Below are 20,057 nucleotides of genomic sequence, written 5' to 3'. Positions count from 1 at the left end.
AAGAGACAGCTGAAGCTCACATGCTGAGTGTAGAAGATGTCACCTGTGCCTTGCCAGTGCAATGTTCCATGTGAAGAGTATGTGTGTGCAGGGTCCTCAGAGTGCCTTTTTGCCGGGACTGTGGGCTGGAGTCCACGCCACAGTCATCTGGTCATGGTTGTGTAGATTATAGAACTGTCCCCAAATGGATCCTGTGATAATCGTGATAAAGAATACCTCCGAATAATTCTTCTGGGAGATGAGCTGTTGGTTCTTGTGCCAAAACTTTGAAATGCTAGTCCTGTATTTTATATCATTTTGAAAGCAATAAACAGTTTTATCATGTTTAATATTCACATTTATGAAATGTAGTAGCATGATATGTAAAGAGAAAGCATCTATTTAAGAAACGTGATGGTGGGGTGTCTTTCTTCAATTTTGGTATTTTCCTTTCCTTTATATAGTAGTGTTTTTAATAAAGAAATATGAGCAGTACCTCAGTGCTTCTGAAGTGAATAAGAATTTAGAATTTATGTGAACTGTGTTATAGACAGTATATTTTTCTTATAATCTCAAGATTATTTGTCAGTTCAATACTGATTATTTTTATTTCTGAAAAGAAAGCATTTGATTATTTCAGAGGTTATAAATATTTGATTAAATGCATGTCAGAATACATTTATAATGATTTGATTTTCTATATTGATAATTCTGTTTAGCAACAAAATTTAAATGTAAGCAATAATCTAGTATGTAATGTCTTGCTCAATTTATTAATCTCTAAATTCCATCTTGGCTTTGCTTTTTTTAACCTTTTGTTTCCTTTGAGCACCGAAAGGAGTAACCTATCGAGCTTTTGCTGGAGGATGTTATAAATGAAAATTTAATGTCCATTCCATCAGCTTTGTCAGCTGGGAGAAGTGGTGTGTGTGTCAGGAGTATTTTGGAGAAATGATGTTGGTAAAAAAGTTTATAAATCTCCTGATCTCTGCCACAGTGCAGTATCAGCTTTCCCATGGATTGAGTTTAAACCAGGGTTGTTCTTTACTGTCTCGGCTGAGTGTTGACAGCCCTGGAAATTAGTGATCTTTGACTTCAAAGACTGGTGGCTGGCCGACGACTAGAACTTTCTGTCATGTTAAACCTTCCCATGGGTGGAGCTGATGAACATTTTTAAAGTTTTTTCAATTTGCTTAGCATAATGGAAATCTACTTTTATATTATATAGTAGAAATAGATCCTGAGGCCACCATATTGGGGCACTTGTGAATTGGTTTACAATTTTAAGAATATCTTGGTTCCTTAAAATATCCATTATGGGTTTTTGAAAGCTAGTGGTAGAAGATCTTTAAATACATCTTCATCAACAACATCACAAAGCCCTATGATCATTACTCCTGAGCTTCATATAATAGGCGGCCTCTAAAACTAACCATAATAAAAAAGAATGATTTCTTTTTCTCTTTTTAAAAAAGCTTAATAAAGGGAGGAGTGAACCCTTTTTTATTACCCTTTTAAAAATCAAAATTATGTTTATTTTGCCATTCACTTTTAGAATTCTAAAATTATCTTTCCTTATTAGTTTTAAATATAAAGTACATTTAAAAGATTGGATAAACAAATTATTCTGGAAATCCACCAAATAATTGTTTTTAAAAAAGACAGAATTGCCAGATATATTTATGAAGTTAAGAAGCTGTAGCTTGCTTACAGCTTCAATTTTATATCTTGTTCTTATATTTTTTTTCTATCATGGAATGTATTAAGGATTCAGAGGTAAATGAGTTCACATATATAATGAAAATATTTTAATGAATTTTTAATGAAAAATTTTAATGAAAAAATTTTAAATGAATAAAGCCATATCCTCCTAAAATAATTCCTAAAAAGCCAAAATAATTTACACAATTGTATAAGCAGTTTTCTAAGATTGGTTCATAAACTGAATCAAATAATTATGTGTTGGTTGAATATTTTAAACCTGAAAAACTAACCAACATTTTAATACATGTTTTTAAATAGTGTTTCCTCTTCTGAGAGATGCTTTAATTCAAAACCCATTGATAGTGTGGAGGAAAATGATATTGAAAAGAACAAAAATGCTAAAATAAAACGTAGTTTATCTGTATACTGATTGTATTAAATTGTCGTTTCATTAGACTTTTATAAGTTGGATTAATTTTATCATGCAACATTTTGATAAGCTTGAATAAAATCTCTCTGGATGCTTTAGAATAATATCTGTAGAAAAAATTATTTAAAAATTTCACCTTTTAATGCAAAAGCAGTTGTTGATACTAAATAAAAAAGGTATTAGCCATTACTCAGCAAAGTGTCACATAACTTGTTTCAATTGAGGCCAGTAGTTCTTTGTCATGATGTATAGTTCTTCATGTATATGTCAAGGAATAAAATGTATAAGCACACATCACTTAACCAGTTACAAAGAGAGATAAAGGAATCTATAAATTTTGCATTTACAAGATCCTGCAACGAAGGCATTGTAAGTTACTCTTTCTGGGCACCGCAGGTTCCAGCAGCACTGATGTTAAGGAAAACCGCAATCTGGACAACGTGCCCCCCAAGGAAGGCAGCACACCAGGGCCTGGCGAGGCTGCTCAGCTCTCCAACGGGGGTGGTGGTGGCACCAGCAGGAAGCGGCCCCTGGAGGAGGGCAGCAATGGCCACTCCAAGTACCGCCTGAAGAGAAGGAGGAAAACGCCAGGGCCTGTTTTACCGAAGAATGCCCTGATGCAGCTGAATGAGATCAAGCCTGGGCTGCAGTACACGCTGCTGTCACAGACAGGACCTGTGCATGCGCCCTTGTTTGTCATGTCTGTGGAAGTGAACGGGCAGGTTTTCGAGGGCTCTGGCCCCACAAAGAAAAAGGCAAAGCTTCATGCTGCGGAGAAGGCCTTACGGTCGTTCGTTCAGTTTCCCAATGCCTCTGAGGCCCATCTGGCCATGGGGAGGACCCTGTCCGTCAACACAGACTTCACGTCTGACCAGGCCGACTTCCCCGACACGCTGTTCAATGGCTTTGAAACTCCAGACAAGCTGGAGCCGCCCTTTTACATGGGCTCCAACGGGGATGACTCCTTCAGTTCCAGTGGAGACCTCAGCTTGTCGGCGTCGCCAGTGCCTGCGAACCTCACTCAGCCTCCTCTCCCTGTCCCCCCGCCGTTCCCACCCCCAAGTGGGAAGAACCCCGTGATGATCTTGAACGAGCTGCGCCCGGGACTGAAGTACGACTTCCTCTCTGAGAGTGGGGAGAGCCACGCCAAGAGCTTCGTCATGTCCGTGGTTGTGGACGGTCGGTTCTTCGAAGGCTCGGGAAGGAACAAGAGACTTGCAAAGGCCCGGGCTGCGCAGTCAGCCTTGGCAACCATTTTTAACTTGCACTTGGATCAGACGCCGTCCCGCCAGCCTATTCCCAGTGAGGGTCTTCAGTTGCATTTACCGCAGGTGAGGAAAAATGCCACTGCTTTGAAACGCGTGCCCACTGCTCTTAAACAGCATTTGATTTTCATTATTACTATTGACTTTCACCTTAATGTCACTCTGTTCTCTCCAGGAGTAGTTACCAGGAAGTCTGGCTTCCAGGTGGCCTTTCCTTGATTTCAAGGGTCATGTGGTCACTGAGAAGCTGGTCCGAATCCTGGTGCCCACTGGGGCCTTTGCAATGCAGGGCAGGGACACTGGAGGCCCCATCTACCAGGGAAGTATTTGCATCACAACCCATAATTCCCATTTAGCCTCACACCCGCCATAGTGACCCTCATCCCCTAGGAAGCCTTTATGAGGAGAGAGGAGAGTGAGCCCGAATGTTGGAACTTTGTCCCCAGGTCAGTGGTGTTTTCTTGAAAGGTCTCATCCAGAAATCTCACGCACAAGACAAGTGATGCTGGCCAGTCTACAGCTGAGAACCCTGTATGGGCCAGAGTGGCAGGGTTGGCTTCCAGGGTGCGGTGCTGTCCAGGCAGAGACTGAGCCAGCAGCAGTACTGAGCACATGTCAGAGGGGTGGGGGGTGGAGGGGGCCTTCAACAAGTGCCCTAATGCCCACTGAATGTCCTACATGGAGCCGTGTGGGCTTCCCCTGCTCAGACAGAGGTGGGCAGCCACACTTACATTTGGTCATGCTCCCCCCTACCCCGCAACTGGTAAAATCAGGGCAAATAAAAGAAAAGTTTCAGGATGGGTTCAGAGTGGTTTATATGAAAGAGTAAGAGTAATGGAGAAAATAGCACTTAGTTCTCATCTCTAAATCCTAGATCTCTTAGCTGGTCTATTGCAGAAATTATTCTTTTGACCCTTTCCCCTATTCCTTTTTGTCAAAATTTTCTTCAATTTGAAGAAGTGTACTCATGTACTGCATTCGACCAGAGTAAATGAAGACTCAAAATCTGCAGGTAGGACAGCTCGCATTCTCCTGGGAGAAGTCAGCTGTGCTGTGGTCCGTTCTGCCTTGGGATGCAATTAGAGTAACCTCCATGCAGTTGCAGTCTGAGGTGACTGGCAGTTCTCAGTTTTAAAAGAAGAAAATTTATTTTATTTTGCCTAAAGCAACCAAGTACAACATCAGTATAAAGTAATATATTTAAAGTATTTTACTGATTTTTTTTATGGACCAAGTGCTTGCTTCCCTTATTAACCTTTCGTTAACATTATTCATGAGATTTCTTAGTCTGTTTGTAATTTTATAAATCACAAGATTTATTTTATAAGTGGCACAAGATCCCAAGTGGTTTTTTATTTATTTTCAGGTTTACTGTTTGCTAAGATATTTAAGCCCGAGTTCAAAACAGCGTCTGATGTGACTTGTCTTCCCTTAATGTCGGCAGAGTGGTATACAAGACCGTTGAGATCACATCCAAATCCCAGCTGCCTGGGACTTTGCAGGGTAGACTGGGAAGCCTCAGAGGGGAAGCGGATAGAAGTCCCCATGTGCACGCTGCTTCCCTGGGTGCAGCTGGGAGCCTTCCATGACTTCAGTGTGGAACAGGTCCCAAGCTCCTGTCTTAGAAGGCTAGGGAGGGGTGTCCTTTGGGACCCAGCCTATGGGGAAAGGTGTGGGTGGGCAGGGGCCAACCCAGCCCACCTGACGTCACTTTCCTCCAGGCTTTGCAGGCGCCAAGTGCCAGTTTCTGGGCCTGGTATTCCAGAACCCCCAGGGTTTGAGAGTGGAGCTGTGTCTTCCCCAGTCTCTGCTACAGGGGCCCTGCCTCCACTGTGTCTTCCAGAGCCCCCAGCTAGCTCAAGAATGTAATCGCACATTCCTCAGGGGAACCAGGAGCGAACTCCCCAGAATCAGTCCCATGGGTTTATTGCTGGGCCCTGCTATCTTTCAACTGGAAATTTCAAATGTACATCCTAGAGTAGGTGTAAACCCTTACTCTTTTCCCAGAGTGACTCTTGAAGGACTTAGGTCAAACATCACTGGTCTTAAGATTTTTGTCTTCATGGTAATTACAGTGGCAGAAGGGGGTTATGAAATCAGACAGTGTTGACCCTGCGTGACTGCAGTGTGTTCTGTCATAGCGAGTTTTATTAAGGTGGCGTCACTGAGCCGTCACCCCTGGAGCTCACTGTGGCGAAGGGTTTTCTGTGCTCCTGCGTGTCATTGCAGGTAAACATACTGCCTGAGACTGTGTGGTATGGACTTGACTTTTAAGAGCATGTTACTTTTGTTATATCCACCCCCAAAATTTAGAGGGGGAGTCGCTTCATTAACCATGCAGAACGAGACTAGTAATCCATTTAAGAGGATTTAAGAACTACCCATGTACCTCAGATCCCTGCATCTCACAACTAAGTGTCGACATAAGTGCCAGACCTCTGATCTGAGTATTTCTGGACTCTTTCTGCCTTTCAGTGAAGATTTGGAGATGTGTCTAACCTACAGAAAGTTTTATTTCATCTGGCTTATCCTTAACCTCTCAATATTTTTTTCTGTATAAATTCGAATGCCTTGTTCTTTCTCTTTGGTATCCTGGCCTCTGTGTTATTTACATGTGCTATGTTGCTGCCTGCAGTCCTTCTGCCTTGCTGTGCTCATACTTGTGCTGCTGTGCCCTGCCCAAGGTGCCCTGGATCCCTCTCCATTCCCCATGTCCTTGCCTTGAGCACCATCTTCTGGGGTTCACTGGTGTTTGCTGGTGCAGTGATAGGAAGAAAACATCCTGTTTTTTTCTCCAAATATGGCATCATTTGGGATAAGTAACTTTCCCATTCATTTTGGAAGTATTTTATCAAGGGCCAACCTGGGGACATTAGGTTTGCCTGGTGGTCATTTGATTGTCCAGACAAGTGTGGGATTGGTGGGACATGAGTCAGACTTGGCTCCTAACATCTTCCTTCAGCAGGCACCATTTCCCCAAAACTATGGGCTCATTACATCCAAGATAAATCTTAAGCCATAAAAATGAGACCATGTCCAAAACCTAGCAAGTATGTTTGCTTCTGAGATGTATCCCCTTTAATGCAAGTGGTTATCTGAGGTAACCCCTAACCCTGCAAAGCACTAGCCTTAGTGCATTATAACATCATTCAGTCTGCGTGGTCAGTGCTCTTACCAGCTCTGAGTCGGTGCCAGGTTCCAAGCGAGTGGGCTGAGCCAGCGCACATGTGCGGTGAGGCTGAAACAGCAGAGAAACACATCTAACAGGCGTCATGGGAGGCAGGTGCTGTGTGCGGCTTAGTGACTCTCTCACTTGGCTTTCTCTTGCCTGTGATTCTGCTTGTCACCCCAAGTGTGTGCTTGCAGCCTCCTGCAGCCCTGAGCTAACTGAGCTGCATGTAGACATGACCAAGGGCAGGAGATGGGCCTGTGCACTTCCTCCAAAAGTCCTGTCACCAGAGGAAGTGTAGACGAGGGGAGCGTCAGAGTCCCCTGCACCACCAGAGCAGCACAGTGTGGGTAGGTGGGGCAGCTGGCCCTGAGCAGGCACTCTCGCCTCCCCACACCTCGGTTCCTCGTGGGAGGACAGGGCCAGTGCGTGTGTGGCCTCACGCCCCATGAGCTGCGGCTCCCACATGGCCCTTGAAGGACTCACAGCCAGAGCTGTGCATGATGCGTGGGCATCTGAATTTCCAAGGAATGTTTTGGAGGAGAAACACACATGCACGCACACATGTTTGGTTTTCCAGAATAGAAGCGGTCTGTAGGTGTCACTGTGGAGTGAGTGGGTACTGACATTGAAGATGAGCCCTGCTCTTGGAGCGCCGGGCCCTAACCCTGTCTATGCTCCTCACCCAGGTGCTAGCAGATGCTGTCTCACGCCTCATCCTGGGGAAGTTTGGGGACCTGACCGAGAACTTCTCCTCTCCGCACGCTCGCAGAAAAGTGCTTGCAGGGGTTGTCATGACGACAGGTGAGCATGTTGGTGTTGTATTCAGCCCTGCCTGTGTTCACGATTAACAAATGGGAAATGCTCTTGATCTGTGAAAAACACCATGACACTCCAGTGGGAGGTTTTTTTTTTCTTTTTTCCCTTCAGAGTGTCAGCCACATGTGAATGCAGGAACTATACTTACACACGTTTTTCTTCCATAAATGTTCACCCTTCTAACCTAAGCTTGTTTTCATTTGGAGAAAGTGTGCTGTGTAAGTTCTCAATTCCCACCATCTTCACTGTGTGAGTGGCCTCAACTTGCTCTAGAAAAGAGCAGGAGACTTGCCAATCCTTGCTTCACTTGAAACTAGGACCTATCTGATTTATCAATTAATGTTAAATTAACACTGCCAGATAAATTTCTGTGTGACTTTTATTGGGGAGGGAGGAAGCTCCAGCAAGAGTAGAAAATCCCAAAAGGCACAATTTAGGATGGCAGAAGAAACCCTATTGCATTTATCTAGAAGTTCCCAGTACTGAAAGGAGTCCCTAGAATCCTCTTCCGCATCTAGGGAGTGAGAACACTTAGCAGCATCTCCCTGTGGGCAACTCCTGGGAAGAGCAGGACTCAAGGAAGGGGCTCCTGCCATGTGGGGCCCTCCCTTCACCCAGCATCTGCTCAGCCCAGCCTGGACAGACAGTGCAGGCAGCAGGCCATAGAGATCAGAGAGGGAAGGAACTGGGAATGGTCGTCAATATTTGCCAGCCAGGGAGAAGCCCCCAGTTCCCCATGTGGGTGACTGTGCTGTCCTTTCCACCTGAGGCAGTTCACCTCTGTCAGATTATGAAAGGGACATGATTCTGCAGTCCTCCATGCCGATCACCACATGACCTCCTGGGAAACATGGCTGCTGTTGCAGTGACCAGTGCTTTCCTCATGGCATTTTCACTTGGCACAGCTAGGGTGTGCTGGGGGAGGAGGAGGTGCCCTGAACAGTGACTGGGGTATCAGTTTTGTTCCAGTGTTCGATACCTGTACTTCCCTGCCTCTTCTCCCCCTCTCTCTTCACTGTCACCTTCTACTTTACTAAAGGTGAGCACCTCAGCTGCTGAATGAAGTAGCTCCCTAAGCGAGCTTCCATGCCTCCTCCAGGGGAGGAGTGAGCTAGTCATGCTCTTTCACCTTTTTTTTTTTTTAAACCACCTTAGAAGAGGTAAATCACCTCTTGGGAGCATTTGCATCTCAGTGTGTATTTCACTTGAGACCATTTGTTCAAAGCCAAAATTAACCTCCAAACACAAGACAGCGTGGCATCTGGAGCACAGGTTCTGACCACAGATGGCCCCGTTCACATCTGAGCTCTCGTGGTGAGTGGCCTTGGGTGCGTTGGTGACCCCTCTGTGCTTTAGCTTCCCCACCTGCAGAACGGGGACAGGAATAGGCTGTGCCTCTGAGCATGTCATGGGGATGCTCTGAGAGTAGTTTCTAACATGCCTGGCCCAGACCAGCCGCAAGGTGTGCACAGTATTCGCGTAGCTGTCGTGAGCGTGAGTGTGCTGTCACGTTACACTCAGGGTCTCTGCATCATGTCTGTGGTCAGTGGTGTACCTCACCAGAGTGATCCCTTTAGGGAAGTTCACTTGAGACCATTTGTTCAAAGCCAAAATTAACCTCCAAACACAAGACAGCGTGGCATCTGGCGCACAGGTTCTGACCACAGATGGCCCCGTTCACATCTGAGCTCTCGTGGTGAGTGGCCTTGGGTGGGTTGGTGACCCCTCTGTGCTTTAGCTTCCCCACCTGCAGAACGGGGACAGGAATAGGCTGTGCCTCTGAGCATGTCATGGGGATGCTCTGAGAGTAGTATCTAACATGCCTGGCCCAGACCAGCCGCAAGGTGTGCACAGCATTCACGTAGCTGTCGTGAGCATGAGTGTGCTGTCACGTTACACTCAGGGTCTCTGCATCATGTCTGTGGTCAGTGGTGTACCTCACCAGAGTGATCCCTTTAGGGAAGTTTCCATTGCTTATGATTTCACTCCTGGGACGGTTAAGTGGTGGCAGCTGACTGATGAAACCACTGGGCGTTAACTCTGTTTTCCTTCTTGTCCTCTGGGTGCCTTTCGGCCTTTCCTCCTAAACTCTTCAGTGCTTTGACATTTGATTTCAAGATTAATTACTGGACCATTGGGTCCACCTGTACATAGTGTTTCCTCTCTGTATTCTGGTGGTGAATGTCCAAGAAAAGACTTCATTGCATTCCAGAGGAAATAACTTCCTTAGGTTTAGAATCTGTACACTTAAACAGCATGGAAGGTTAGCTTCCCAGAAATGTTGCAAGTGGGTCCTCAGTAAGAAGTTATTTGCAGTGCACAGGTTTGCCCAGCTAAAGATTGGGTGCTAACAGTATGTGTGAAGGTGAGCCTGAGTCACTGAGAATACAAGTCAGACCCCAGGTGCAGTTAGGCAAGCATGCCTGTGAATTACAGAAGACAATTTCTTTTGTCTTTCAGGCTCAGATGTCAAAGATGCCAAGGTGATAAGTGTTTCTACAGGAACAAAATGTATCAATGGCGAATACATGAGTGATCGTGGCCTTGCACTAAATGACTGCCATGCGGAAATAATATCTCGAAGATCTCTGCTTAGATTTCTTTATACACAGCTTGAGCTTTACTTGAAGTAAGTGGAGTAAGTAAATAAGCACAGGAAGCTATGTCTTAAAAATGTCCTCCTGTTAGAGAACATTGCAAAACCTTTCATTGTTTCTGTAATCACTAAAAAGTTCTCAGAACAGTAACTTGAAGTGTCAGTAACAAGACTGGATTCCATTCTCCCAGGATGCTCAAGCTGTGAAATAGTTGACTATATTGTAATACACACACACACCCACGTGCATGGATGTGACGTGGTCATAAATTTCAAGTTTGTACTTAAGACCCTGTGATTCTGTTTTATGCAGTATGGATATAAATAGAACTTCCAGAAAGAGCTAATCATCTATCTAAACTGCTTTTCTTTGCAAAGCTTCCCTGACATGCGTTCTCTCTATTTTGAAGTCATGCGTGAGAGGAAGGAGGGGCTGCTCCCATTGCAGGACATGTCCATTACTGGGTGGATGAAAAAGGTGTTAATTACCACGAACACAGAGAAGATGAATTTCAGTTCAAACTTGTCTTATCCCTGTGCTAGATACTGGCCTCTGAAAATTATTTCAAAGTATGATAGACTAAAGTTTGACCATATACCTCTTTAAATGTTACTTCTGCCACTTTCTTTCAGTAACAAAGATGATCAGAAAAGATCCATCTTTCAGAAATCAGAGCGAGGAGGGTTCAAACTGAAGGAAAATGTTCAGTTTCATCTGTACATCAGCACCTCTCCCTGTGGAGATGCCAGAATTTTCTCACCACACGAGCCAATACTGGAAGGTATAAGACTAGATTTTTCAACAACTGACTGTTTCTCAAGAAAATGTATCATTATGTAGTAACAGATAAAAGAACAAAAGTTCAGTTTCATCTGTACATCAGCACCTCTCCCTGTGGAGATGCCAGAATTTTCTCACCACATGAGCCAATACTGGAAGGTATAAGACTAGATTTTTCAACAACTGACTGTTTCTCAAGAAAATGTATCATTATGTAGTAACAGATAAAAGAACAAAACCATGTTAATATCCTTTTCTTCTTTTCTTTTTTTAAATTTCAGCTGTAGATGTGGGTCTGATAGGACTTAATATAAAAGCATGCATTTCTTTTATTTCCAATTAATAATTTAATTAGAAAATTTTAATGAGTGAAAAATGCTGATTCTGATTAACCAACTAATTAGAATGGAGCAAGGGCATTAAATCAAAATTGTATCAGTACTTAAATTTGTACAATAAATATCTCTAAATCAGAGATGTATGTGATCCTTTGGTTGAATTATATTTCTGGTGAATTATAATTTAGTACATGTGCAATTGAAATATTTGGCTGGTGTCTCGGAAGCAGACAGACACTAATGAAGAGTGAGGTGGCCGTAGCAACCACATTTTGTCCCACACTTCTGTGCATATGCATTTAGCACTCAAGCTCAAGCATTGTTTATTCCAAATAAAACATTTGATTACATTGTTTTCCTTTATAAAAGTCACACATAAACTCACTCTGGAAACTACTAAATATTTTTAAAAGGTAAGAAAGAAAACTAAAATCACCAATATTTACATAACCCAGAGATGATCATATGGATGCTTTAGCATTTGTTCTATGGACTTATCTCTGCATCTATCTAGATCTGTTTTTGAAATTTTAAAAATACAGGGGAAAAAAACAAACGTATATATCACCCAGGATTAGCAAATGTTAGCATTTTGTACTATTTGCTTCAGCTTATTTTTAATGATAGAAATAAATTATTTTAGTTAAAATGGAAACTCCCTTTGTCTCCCAAGGAGACCACTTTCATGAATGTAGTTTATATTATATTCTTCCTGTCCATTTTATATACTTATATATATATTTTATATATATAGCATAAATATATGCATATATACACATAAGCTATATTTAAAATTTTTAGGGCATTGTTAAATGTGCTTTTTAATAAATTAAGTGGATGTTTTACTACCCATGGTTTTTTTTAACCCTCTTTTTCTCTCTTAGAACCAGCAGACAGACATCCAAACCGCAAAGCGAGAGGACAGCTACGGACAAAAATCGAGTCTGGAGAGGGGACGATTCCCGTGCGCTCCAATGCAAGCGTCCAGACTTGGGATGGGGTGCTGCAGGGCGAGCGGCTGCTCACCATGTCCTGCAGCGACAAGATCGCCCGGTAAGGTGTCGGTGGCACCACCAGCCCCTCACCCCATGCGTGGCTCAGTCGTGCCTTTTCCAATTTCCCCTTCTCACAACCATTGAATTTTGACCCCATTCCCTGCTCAGGGCTCCACAGTATTCTCTGAAGGACTAAGGTTCTAAACAGGCACTTTAGGAGCCACTTGAGAGATGAAGGAGGCTTTACCTGGAGGCTCTGCACTTCCCATGTGCCCATCCTTCAAAACAGTACCCCAGCTTTTATCAGACGTTTGGGGGGGTGGGGCTTCTGGATTAAATATGCGTGTTTAATGTGCTATAGGCTATGATGTTGTAAAACTATTTGCTCCCAGAGGAAAAAAGAAAAAGAGTTTCCATACTAACAGTAGGTGCAGCTTTAATTGTCAAGTTCACCATTCAGCTAACATTTTGGGTAATTGATACTTATATCTTAAAACAGTGTGAGCCCCATCATAGGCATGTGTTCTAAGCATGAAGGGCATCTCCACACACCTGTACCTGGGGGGAGGGTTAGGCTTAGACTGGGGCTCTACAAACACACGTCTGTAGTTAGCATGCCTCAGGAAATGTTATTCTCTTGGAAGCCTGTGTCCAGGTCAGATTGTAGAAAACCCATGTCTTCAGATGCTGGTTTCACCTCCAGTAGTTCTCCTTTGTTTTTATTTTTAAACTAATGTTTATTTGAAAATAACATATGCAGATGGCAAAAAGCACTTACTGGTACAAAAGCATACGAAATAAAAAATCTCCCTTGTCAGAACCCTACTGCCGCTGCCACAGCAAGCAGAAGCTGTCAAAACTGACCAGTGTTTGTGCCCACGTATGCATCTTTTCCACTGTTTGTAAACCATTTGCGTTGGTTTTCTTTAATGGATCTTATTGGGGACCCTCAAGTACACAGAACTGGATTAATCATTCTGTTTCTTGTATTTCTATTCAACCTATGTTTTTGGAACTATCCCCAGTGCTCTAATAAACAGGCAGCTAATTACTCGTGACTTTTGCAGATATTTCTTCATAGTCATGGACCATTTCCCTCATGAGGAATGCTTGGATTTCCTCTTACTCCCTTTTACATGTAGCCCTGAATATCCTTAAAAGAGCTCATCACAGACATTTGCTAGAGTTTTGAGGGGCATATATCCAAAGTATTTGGGGGTATATATCCATATATATATATATATACACAAATATAACCTCACAGAATAATATCAGATTGCACACCAGAGCAGTCATACCAGGTGGCCCTTACGCCAACAGGGCATTGAGTTAGTTTCTCCACATTCTGTGAACTGGTGTCTCATGGTTTTAATTTGCATTTGTCTTGTCAATAGGAATGCTGAGTATTTCTTCACTGCATTTTAACTGGTCGTCTTTCACCTTCTTTGAATTGCCCGTTTACATCCATTTGTCTTTTGGATATCATGTCTTTTTTTTCTTGATTTGCAGTTTCTTTTATAGTTCATATTGTAACCCTTAACCCTTTGAGGAGATTCAGTGTCTTCTCCAAGTCCTTTCACCTTCTTTGAATTGCCCGTTTACATCCATTTGTCTTTTGGATATCATGTCTTTTTTTTTCTTGATTTGCAGTTTCTTTTATAGTTCATATTGTAACCCTTAACCCTTTGAGGAGATTCAGTGTCTTCTCCAAGTCCTTTTAACACAGAGTGGTCTTGTCAGCCTGCAGAAGGTCATTTATTGTATGCATGAAGGTTACTTCTGGGCTGTTTATTCTGTTCCTTTGTTCTGTATGTCTGCCTTTATGCCATTGTCATGCTGTTTTGAGTACTGTTGCTTTATAATATGTTTTGAAATTAGGAAGTGTGAATCCTCTTGCTTTATTTTTCTTTCTCAAAATTATTTTGGTTATCCAGGGTCCCTTGAGACTTCATGTGAACTTCTGGGTGGATTGTTTTATTTCTTCAAAAAATGCCATTGTCATTTTGATAAGGATTGTGTTGAATCTGCAGATTGCTTTTGGTAATATGGAGATCTTAGCAATATTAAGCCATATCATTCATGAACACAGGATATATTCCTATTTATTTGTGTCTTCTTTCATTTCTTTTGGCTGTGTTTCATAGTGATTTCAATGTACAAGTCTTTCACCTCCTTGGTTAGGTTTATTCCTAAGTATTTTATTCTTTTTGATGCTCTTGTAAATGGGATTGCTTTTGTAATTTCCTTTTCAGGTTGGTCATTGTTGGTGTATAGAAATGCAACTGATTTTTGCGTGTTCATTTTTATCCTACAACTTTGCTGAATTTATTAGTCCTGACAGTTTTTGTGGAATCTTTAGGGTTTTCTATATATAAAATCATGTCTTCTGCAAATAGATATATTTTTACTTCTTCATTTCCAATTTGGCTGCCTTTTCTTTCTGCCTAGTTACTCTGGCTAGTATTTTAATACTGTGTTGAAGAGAAGTGGTAAAAGTGGGCATCCTTGTCCTGTTCCCATCTTGGAGGAACAGATTTCAGTCTTTCACCATTGAGTATGGTGTTAGCTATGAGCTTTTCATAAATGGCCTTTATTCTGTTGAGGCAGTTTCCTTCTGTTCCTAGTTAAGTGTATTTATCATGAAAGGGTGTTGGATTTTGTCAGATGCTTTTTCTGCATCATTTCAGAGGATTGTGTAGTTTTTGTCCTTCATTCTGTTTATGTGAAGTGTTAAATTAATTGATTTTCATATATTGAGCCATCCCTGCATTCCAGGAATAAATTACACACATGATGTAATTTTTTAAATGTGCTGTTGAATTTGGTTTGCCTATAGTTAAGAGAAAATGTAAACTAGATATTTTTCTCTTGCAGAAAATTAAGTTCAGAAATAGGTGGTCCAGAGATGCTTTGGTGGCCCCATGGTCACATAGGGCCCAGATTCTGTTGTCTTTCCTGCACCACCTAGGAGGTATCTTCTGTCTTCAAGGTCTTTGCATTGCCTACCGGAGCATCTGGTCTGAATTCCAGGTGGCAGGAAGGAGGACAGGCAGGAAGGCAGGGGGCGTGCCTCCCAGCTAGCTCAGCTTATCATGAAGCACGCAGGCACAGGGCTAGGGTGGCTGGGCTCACACATTGCCATCTGGAATAGGATCGAGGCTGTGTCACTCAGGAAGAAGGGAAGGGATGTGGGCTGTAGCCAGCAGTCCCTACTGGATGCAGCATTCATGGAAGATGATGAGCTGGTCACCGAACAGACCTGGAACAACAGGCTGTCTGTACAGACAGAGAAAAGTGAGCATGTATCACATGGTGCACAGAACACACCCAGATCAGTATGGGACCTGAGTGTGAAATGCAGTACCTGGCTGTGTCTGTGGTCTCCACTTAAGCAGTGTTCTTAAGTAAGGCACAGAAAACCCAAACTATAAAGAAAAATGAATAAATTTGGTTAAATTAGAATTTAAATACTAGCTCACTGAAATCCTCATATGTATAATAGAAAAGAAAAGCCACATATTGGGAAAAGAGATTTCTGACTCATGTAACCAGCAAAGAATTAGAACCCGAATATAAGCTAATTCCTCCAGCTCAGTAATACAAAGGCATTGATTTGAGGTGTCTGTGCTAGGGCGATGGGAATGTTTTGTGTTTTGTTGAAGGCAAGGTCACACATGAGCATGCAACGGCCTGAGCCCTGAAGATCCAAGGCTTTTGTTGTATGCCACTTATCCATAGTCTCAAGGGAAAAACAGAGACAAGTTGACAGAAAAGGGAACGAGGAATATTCTCAGAAGGGACAATATGGGTGGCCAGAAAATGCCCGAATGGCCAGAAAAGTCAAGGTCCAGAAACAGCATTGGTGACCAGAAGGATGCCTGCTGGCCACAGCTCTGTCCCCCCATCCCTCCTCCTGGGAGAGTGGAAGGCCTCCTAGAGGTGCCTTGGGTGCACAGGTGCTGGGCGGGGCTGAGCTGTTTCTCTGACAGGGACACTGCAGCGTCCCCAGGCGTGCAAGCCACAGGACCAAGGGATGTGGTATGTGGTGGGCTGGGAGAGGGGAGGGAGGCACGGCGCTGCTGCTGGAGGTCACCATGGTACCCGTCTGTCTGCCCAGCCACCTGGTGGGCAGATGGCAGTGAAGGCAGCCCCAGAGGGTTGTCTGTGTAATGCAACCTCTGTGTCCTCCACCGTGTGGAGATGTGGGGATAAACAAAGACCATCGAGGTGAGGATGGGCAGTTTGTTTGTTCAGAGCTGGCTGTGGCAAGACAGATTCAAAGGCAGGCTGGGCGGTGGTCAGCTTTACTGTGGGGAAAGAGGGACTCCAGGGGTGCTCTGGTGGAGGCATGGAGAAGCTGCAGGTAGCTGGCTCGCTTGTTTTGAGGGGCAAAATGTAGCTTTTCCTGGTTGGTCCTGAGTTGAAAATAGGCAGGAGGCTGTGGACAACTTGGGAAGCTGTGGTCCTTGACCAAGTCCTGACCATCTGGCCTGTTGCTGCAGGTCAGAGCAGTTCTCTTGTCATGTAGCCTGGCCATTGCCCGCTTGTATACTTGGTCTCTCAGAGCTAGGCCAGGCACTTTACTGGATCTGGGAGACAGATCAAATGACAGTGCTCTGAACCCTATGCTCAAAGATACAACATAAGGGGCTGGCCTGGTGGTGCACTGGAGAGTGCGCCGCTTGGGAGCGTGGCGGCGCTCCCGCCGAGGGTTCGGATCCCATGTGGAAACCAGTTCCGCTCACTGGCTGAGCGCGGTGCAGGCGCAACACCCAGGGTTGTGATCCCGTTGCCAGTCCCTGGTACAGGCGTGACACCGAGGGTTGCAATCCCGTTACCGGTCAGTAAAAAAGACAAAAAGGGAAAAAAAAAAAAAAAAAGATACAACATAAGGAAAATGAAGGCGAAGGAAGGCCGTGCACAGATGCCCAGGCGCTGGGCACAGCACGTACAGCAAGTGTGCACACATAGGTGTGGTCCTCCTGTGTCAGCTGAATGCACTTCATGGGGCTCTGTGAGGGGCTCCTCTCCCAGGGTCCTCAGGCACGGGGCAGGTGTAGACACTTAGTAGGCCTCTCCAGGAGATGTTGTGACTTCCATCTTTGCAAAGGTTTCTGTGGTTAGGGAACACTGTGTGGAGTCTGACTGCATCTGTGACCCTCTAATCCTGGGGCAGTGCAACGCTGGCTGTTCCTTGTGGGGTTCTTTGCTCACTGGTAGGAGCTGTCAGCAGGAGCGGCAGTGGTGCCACACCATTGCCCACCCAGGGCCTCTGCAGAGCTGTCAAGCTTCCTGAAATTCTCTTACAAAGCATGTGTTCAGAATTAATGACTCCTAACAAATGCAGCTTTCTGCAAGATCACTGACTTAAAGTGCCCCAGGAGACTGAATTCAAAGATGGTCTGAACCCATATAGGCTTCTCATCTGCATGAGAAAGGGGACTGTGCTTTTTATAAGCAATGAATCATTTCATGCTTTCCTCATAAAGTAGGGAGCTCTGTGTTCTAATTTTCTTTTAGGAGGATGGAAGGAATGTGTGGTAGGAATTGGAGGGTTTGTCCATTCAGCACACATTTATTGATTTTCTGTGTATGCTAGATACATATTTGTGGTCCTGAGCTATATCAGTACATAAGACAGAAAAAGGTCCCTTCCCTCCTGGCGCTTACATACTGATAAGGTGGGGAGGGGTGGGGTGGCTCTGAGGGGCTCCGACATGTTGAGCAGAGTCTTGATTTGGAGGAACAGGAAGTAACCAATGTGACATTGGCAAGGACTCCATTAAGAGCTATCATTTCTACCAGAAATAATGTGAAAAGCACATACTTTCCCTTTTGATACTTCCCACAGGTTTCTCACAAGAAGCTTGTGTGGCTCATTGATATCTTTTTAGAAACAATCTTCAGTAAATGTGTCTTGAGAAAACAGAATGGCAAAAAATTATTTCACAGTTTAAAGTAATTTTTAACTAGACTTTTCTCTTTAAAGTTTTAAGCTGCTGGATCAGTTTGTAATTTGTCGTTGCTGTCTTTTCTGAAGTGGCTGAAGTGTTTGCAGAACCAACAGCACGTCTGTGTGACTGGGCAGGCTTGCAGTTGTGCTGCGTTGGCATGGCGCAAACAGGCTCTCCTTCCACTGAAGGCTGTTTCCTTCTTCCCCCAGCTGGAACGTGGTGGGCATCCAGGGGTCCCTGCTCAGTGTTTTCGTGGAGCCGATCTACTTCTCGAGCATCATCCTGGGCAGCCTGTACCACGGGGACCATCTTTCCAGGGCCATGTACCAGCGGATCTCCAACATCGAGGACCTGCCGCCTCTGTACACCCTCAACAAGCCCTTGCTCAGTGGCAAGTATCTCTTGCGGTGGCTCTTGCATCTCCTTCAGGTACCTTGATCTTGCAGTGACCACATCCTCAGAGTAGCAGCACCACCTGATGGCTACCTGAGGCCCTCGGACCAACATCAGAGCTGTTCTGGAAGCGCACATGGGCCTCTGGGCCTTGTCTCTAGGTCCTTTTAAGTGAGTCCCTCTGCAGGATTAATCTCTCTTATGATTGCGAAACTTGTTATTCGTAGAGGAAATCACAGCCGAGCTTGGCACCTCTGTTTTTCTTTCACTCGTGCATGGTATCATTCCTGTCTCAGGGAAGAGTCTCATAGATTCCATGAAATCATGTAAGTGCCACCTGTCCGGCTTGACTTTGGGCCGGGTCTTGCATCCTCTTGCAGAGCCACCTGGTCCATCATCATGATGATAGCTGCTTCCCTGTGGAACTGCCAGTGGAACCTGCGGGGCTCCCTGGAGGTCGCGCTAGGCTCACTCTGGGGGTTGCGGCAGGTGTGGCCGAGATGTGCCAGGGACGCTGGGGTGTCCAGTGGCACCCTGTGCCTCCCGCTATGCCCTTTATTGCTGCTGCTTTTTCTTTTTTTAGAATTTCAGTGGCTAACAGTAAAGTGAACCAGGAGCTTTTGAAGTCAGGGATCCTAACTTCTAAGCTCACTCTTATTTAAAAGGACAGAGTTAAAATATTTTTATCCTTTTAAAAATATCATTTTACTTACTTTTTTTAAGCTCAAAACTAAAGCCATAAGTCTAAATTAAAACATGTTTCCTTGGGTGTGAGTGTTAACTCTGCCTTGTATTGTAGTGCTTGGCCACTAGCTGGTCTTTATTTGAGAAAAAGTAGAATGGAATGTTATCTGAAAACACGTCTGTTAGAGCAAGCATAGTAAGCAGGAATGGGGAAAAACAGAAGTTATCTCAGGTAAAATTTTACAGCTTCCTATCCTTAACTGTTATTTTTTAAGAAAAACGAAAGAGAGAGACTGATGAAACTTGATGGTGGGGTAAGTTGAGATTGTAACATCAATGTCTGTTGGAGTATTCTGTGGTGTATTGACATATGAATTTCTCAGGAGCTAGAAAATAATTTTCCCTCCTTGTTCTCTATGTTCTATAACTGAGGTAGGAGTGCTTTGGTTGACATTCATATGTGTAGATATGTAAAACATTGCATGTGAAATACACAGCACATAGGAGATGCTCAAAAATAGCTGTTACTGAGGGCCTTCTTGAATAGTGCTCTCTAAGCAATATTGTACCCAGAACTAAAATCTGAAAGGACAGGATCATCTTGCTAAAGAAATATTCTGAGATATTGAAAGTAGAGCTCATTTATAAAAGTCAACTGTATTTTTATCATATCCTAAGTGTATGAAGTGCATATATATCTATAAAAAGACAATGAAAAATAGTGTCTGCAAGATAGAGACTTTAAAGTTACTGATGCATTTATATGTATTAAAAAAAAGAAGTATAGTAGCCCCCCCTTTCTGGGTTGCAGTTTCTTGCAGTCAGCTGCAGTATGAAATATTAAATGGACAATTCCAGAAATAATTCTTTTTTTTTTTATTCCTTTTTGTCTTTTTTCGTGACCGGTAACGGGATCGCAACCCTCGGTGTCGCACCCGTACCACGACTGG

At 43.8% G+C, this 20,057-nt stretch overlaps 1 protein-coding gene across 1 annotated transcript in view; it reads left to right on the top strand.

Annotated features, from left to right (window-relative positions):
- ADARB1 (adenosine deaminase, RNA-specific, B1) overlaps window positions 1-20,057 on the top strand; it is a 58,934-nt gene that overhangs the window by 17,406 nt on the left and 21,471 nt on the right. Inside the window, exons 3-8 of the mRNA XM_008592546.1 lie at window positions 2,510-3,444; window positions 7,237-7,351; window positions 9,827-9,995; window positions 10,596-10,744; window positions 11,966-12,134; window positions 18,240-18,421. Coding sequence (XP_008590768.1) covers window positions 2,510-3,444; window positions 7,237-7,351; window positions 9,827-9,995; window positions 10,596-10,744; window positions 11,966-12,134; window positions 18,240-18,421 — 1,719 coding nt within the window. The remainder of the gene's footprint in view (window positions 1-2,509; window positions 3,445-7,236; window positions 7,352-9,826; window positions 9,996-10,595; window positions 10,745-11,965; window positions 12,135-18,239; window positions 18,422-20,057) is intronic.

Source organism: Galeopterus variegatus, unplaced genomic scaffold (assembly GCF_000696425.1).
Source record: "Galeopterus variegatus unplaced genomic scaffold, G_variegatus-3.0.2 Scaffold8014, whole genome shotgun sequence".
Classification (NCBI taxonomy): Eukaryota; Metazoa; Chordata; class Mammalia; order Dermoptera; family Cynocephalidae; genus Galeopterus; species Galeopterus variegatus.
The sequence above is the reverse complement of the archived record's forward strand: the minus strand, read 5'-3'. Positions and strand labels throughout refer to the sequence as shown.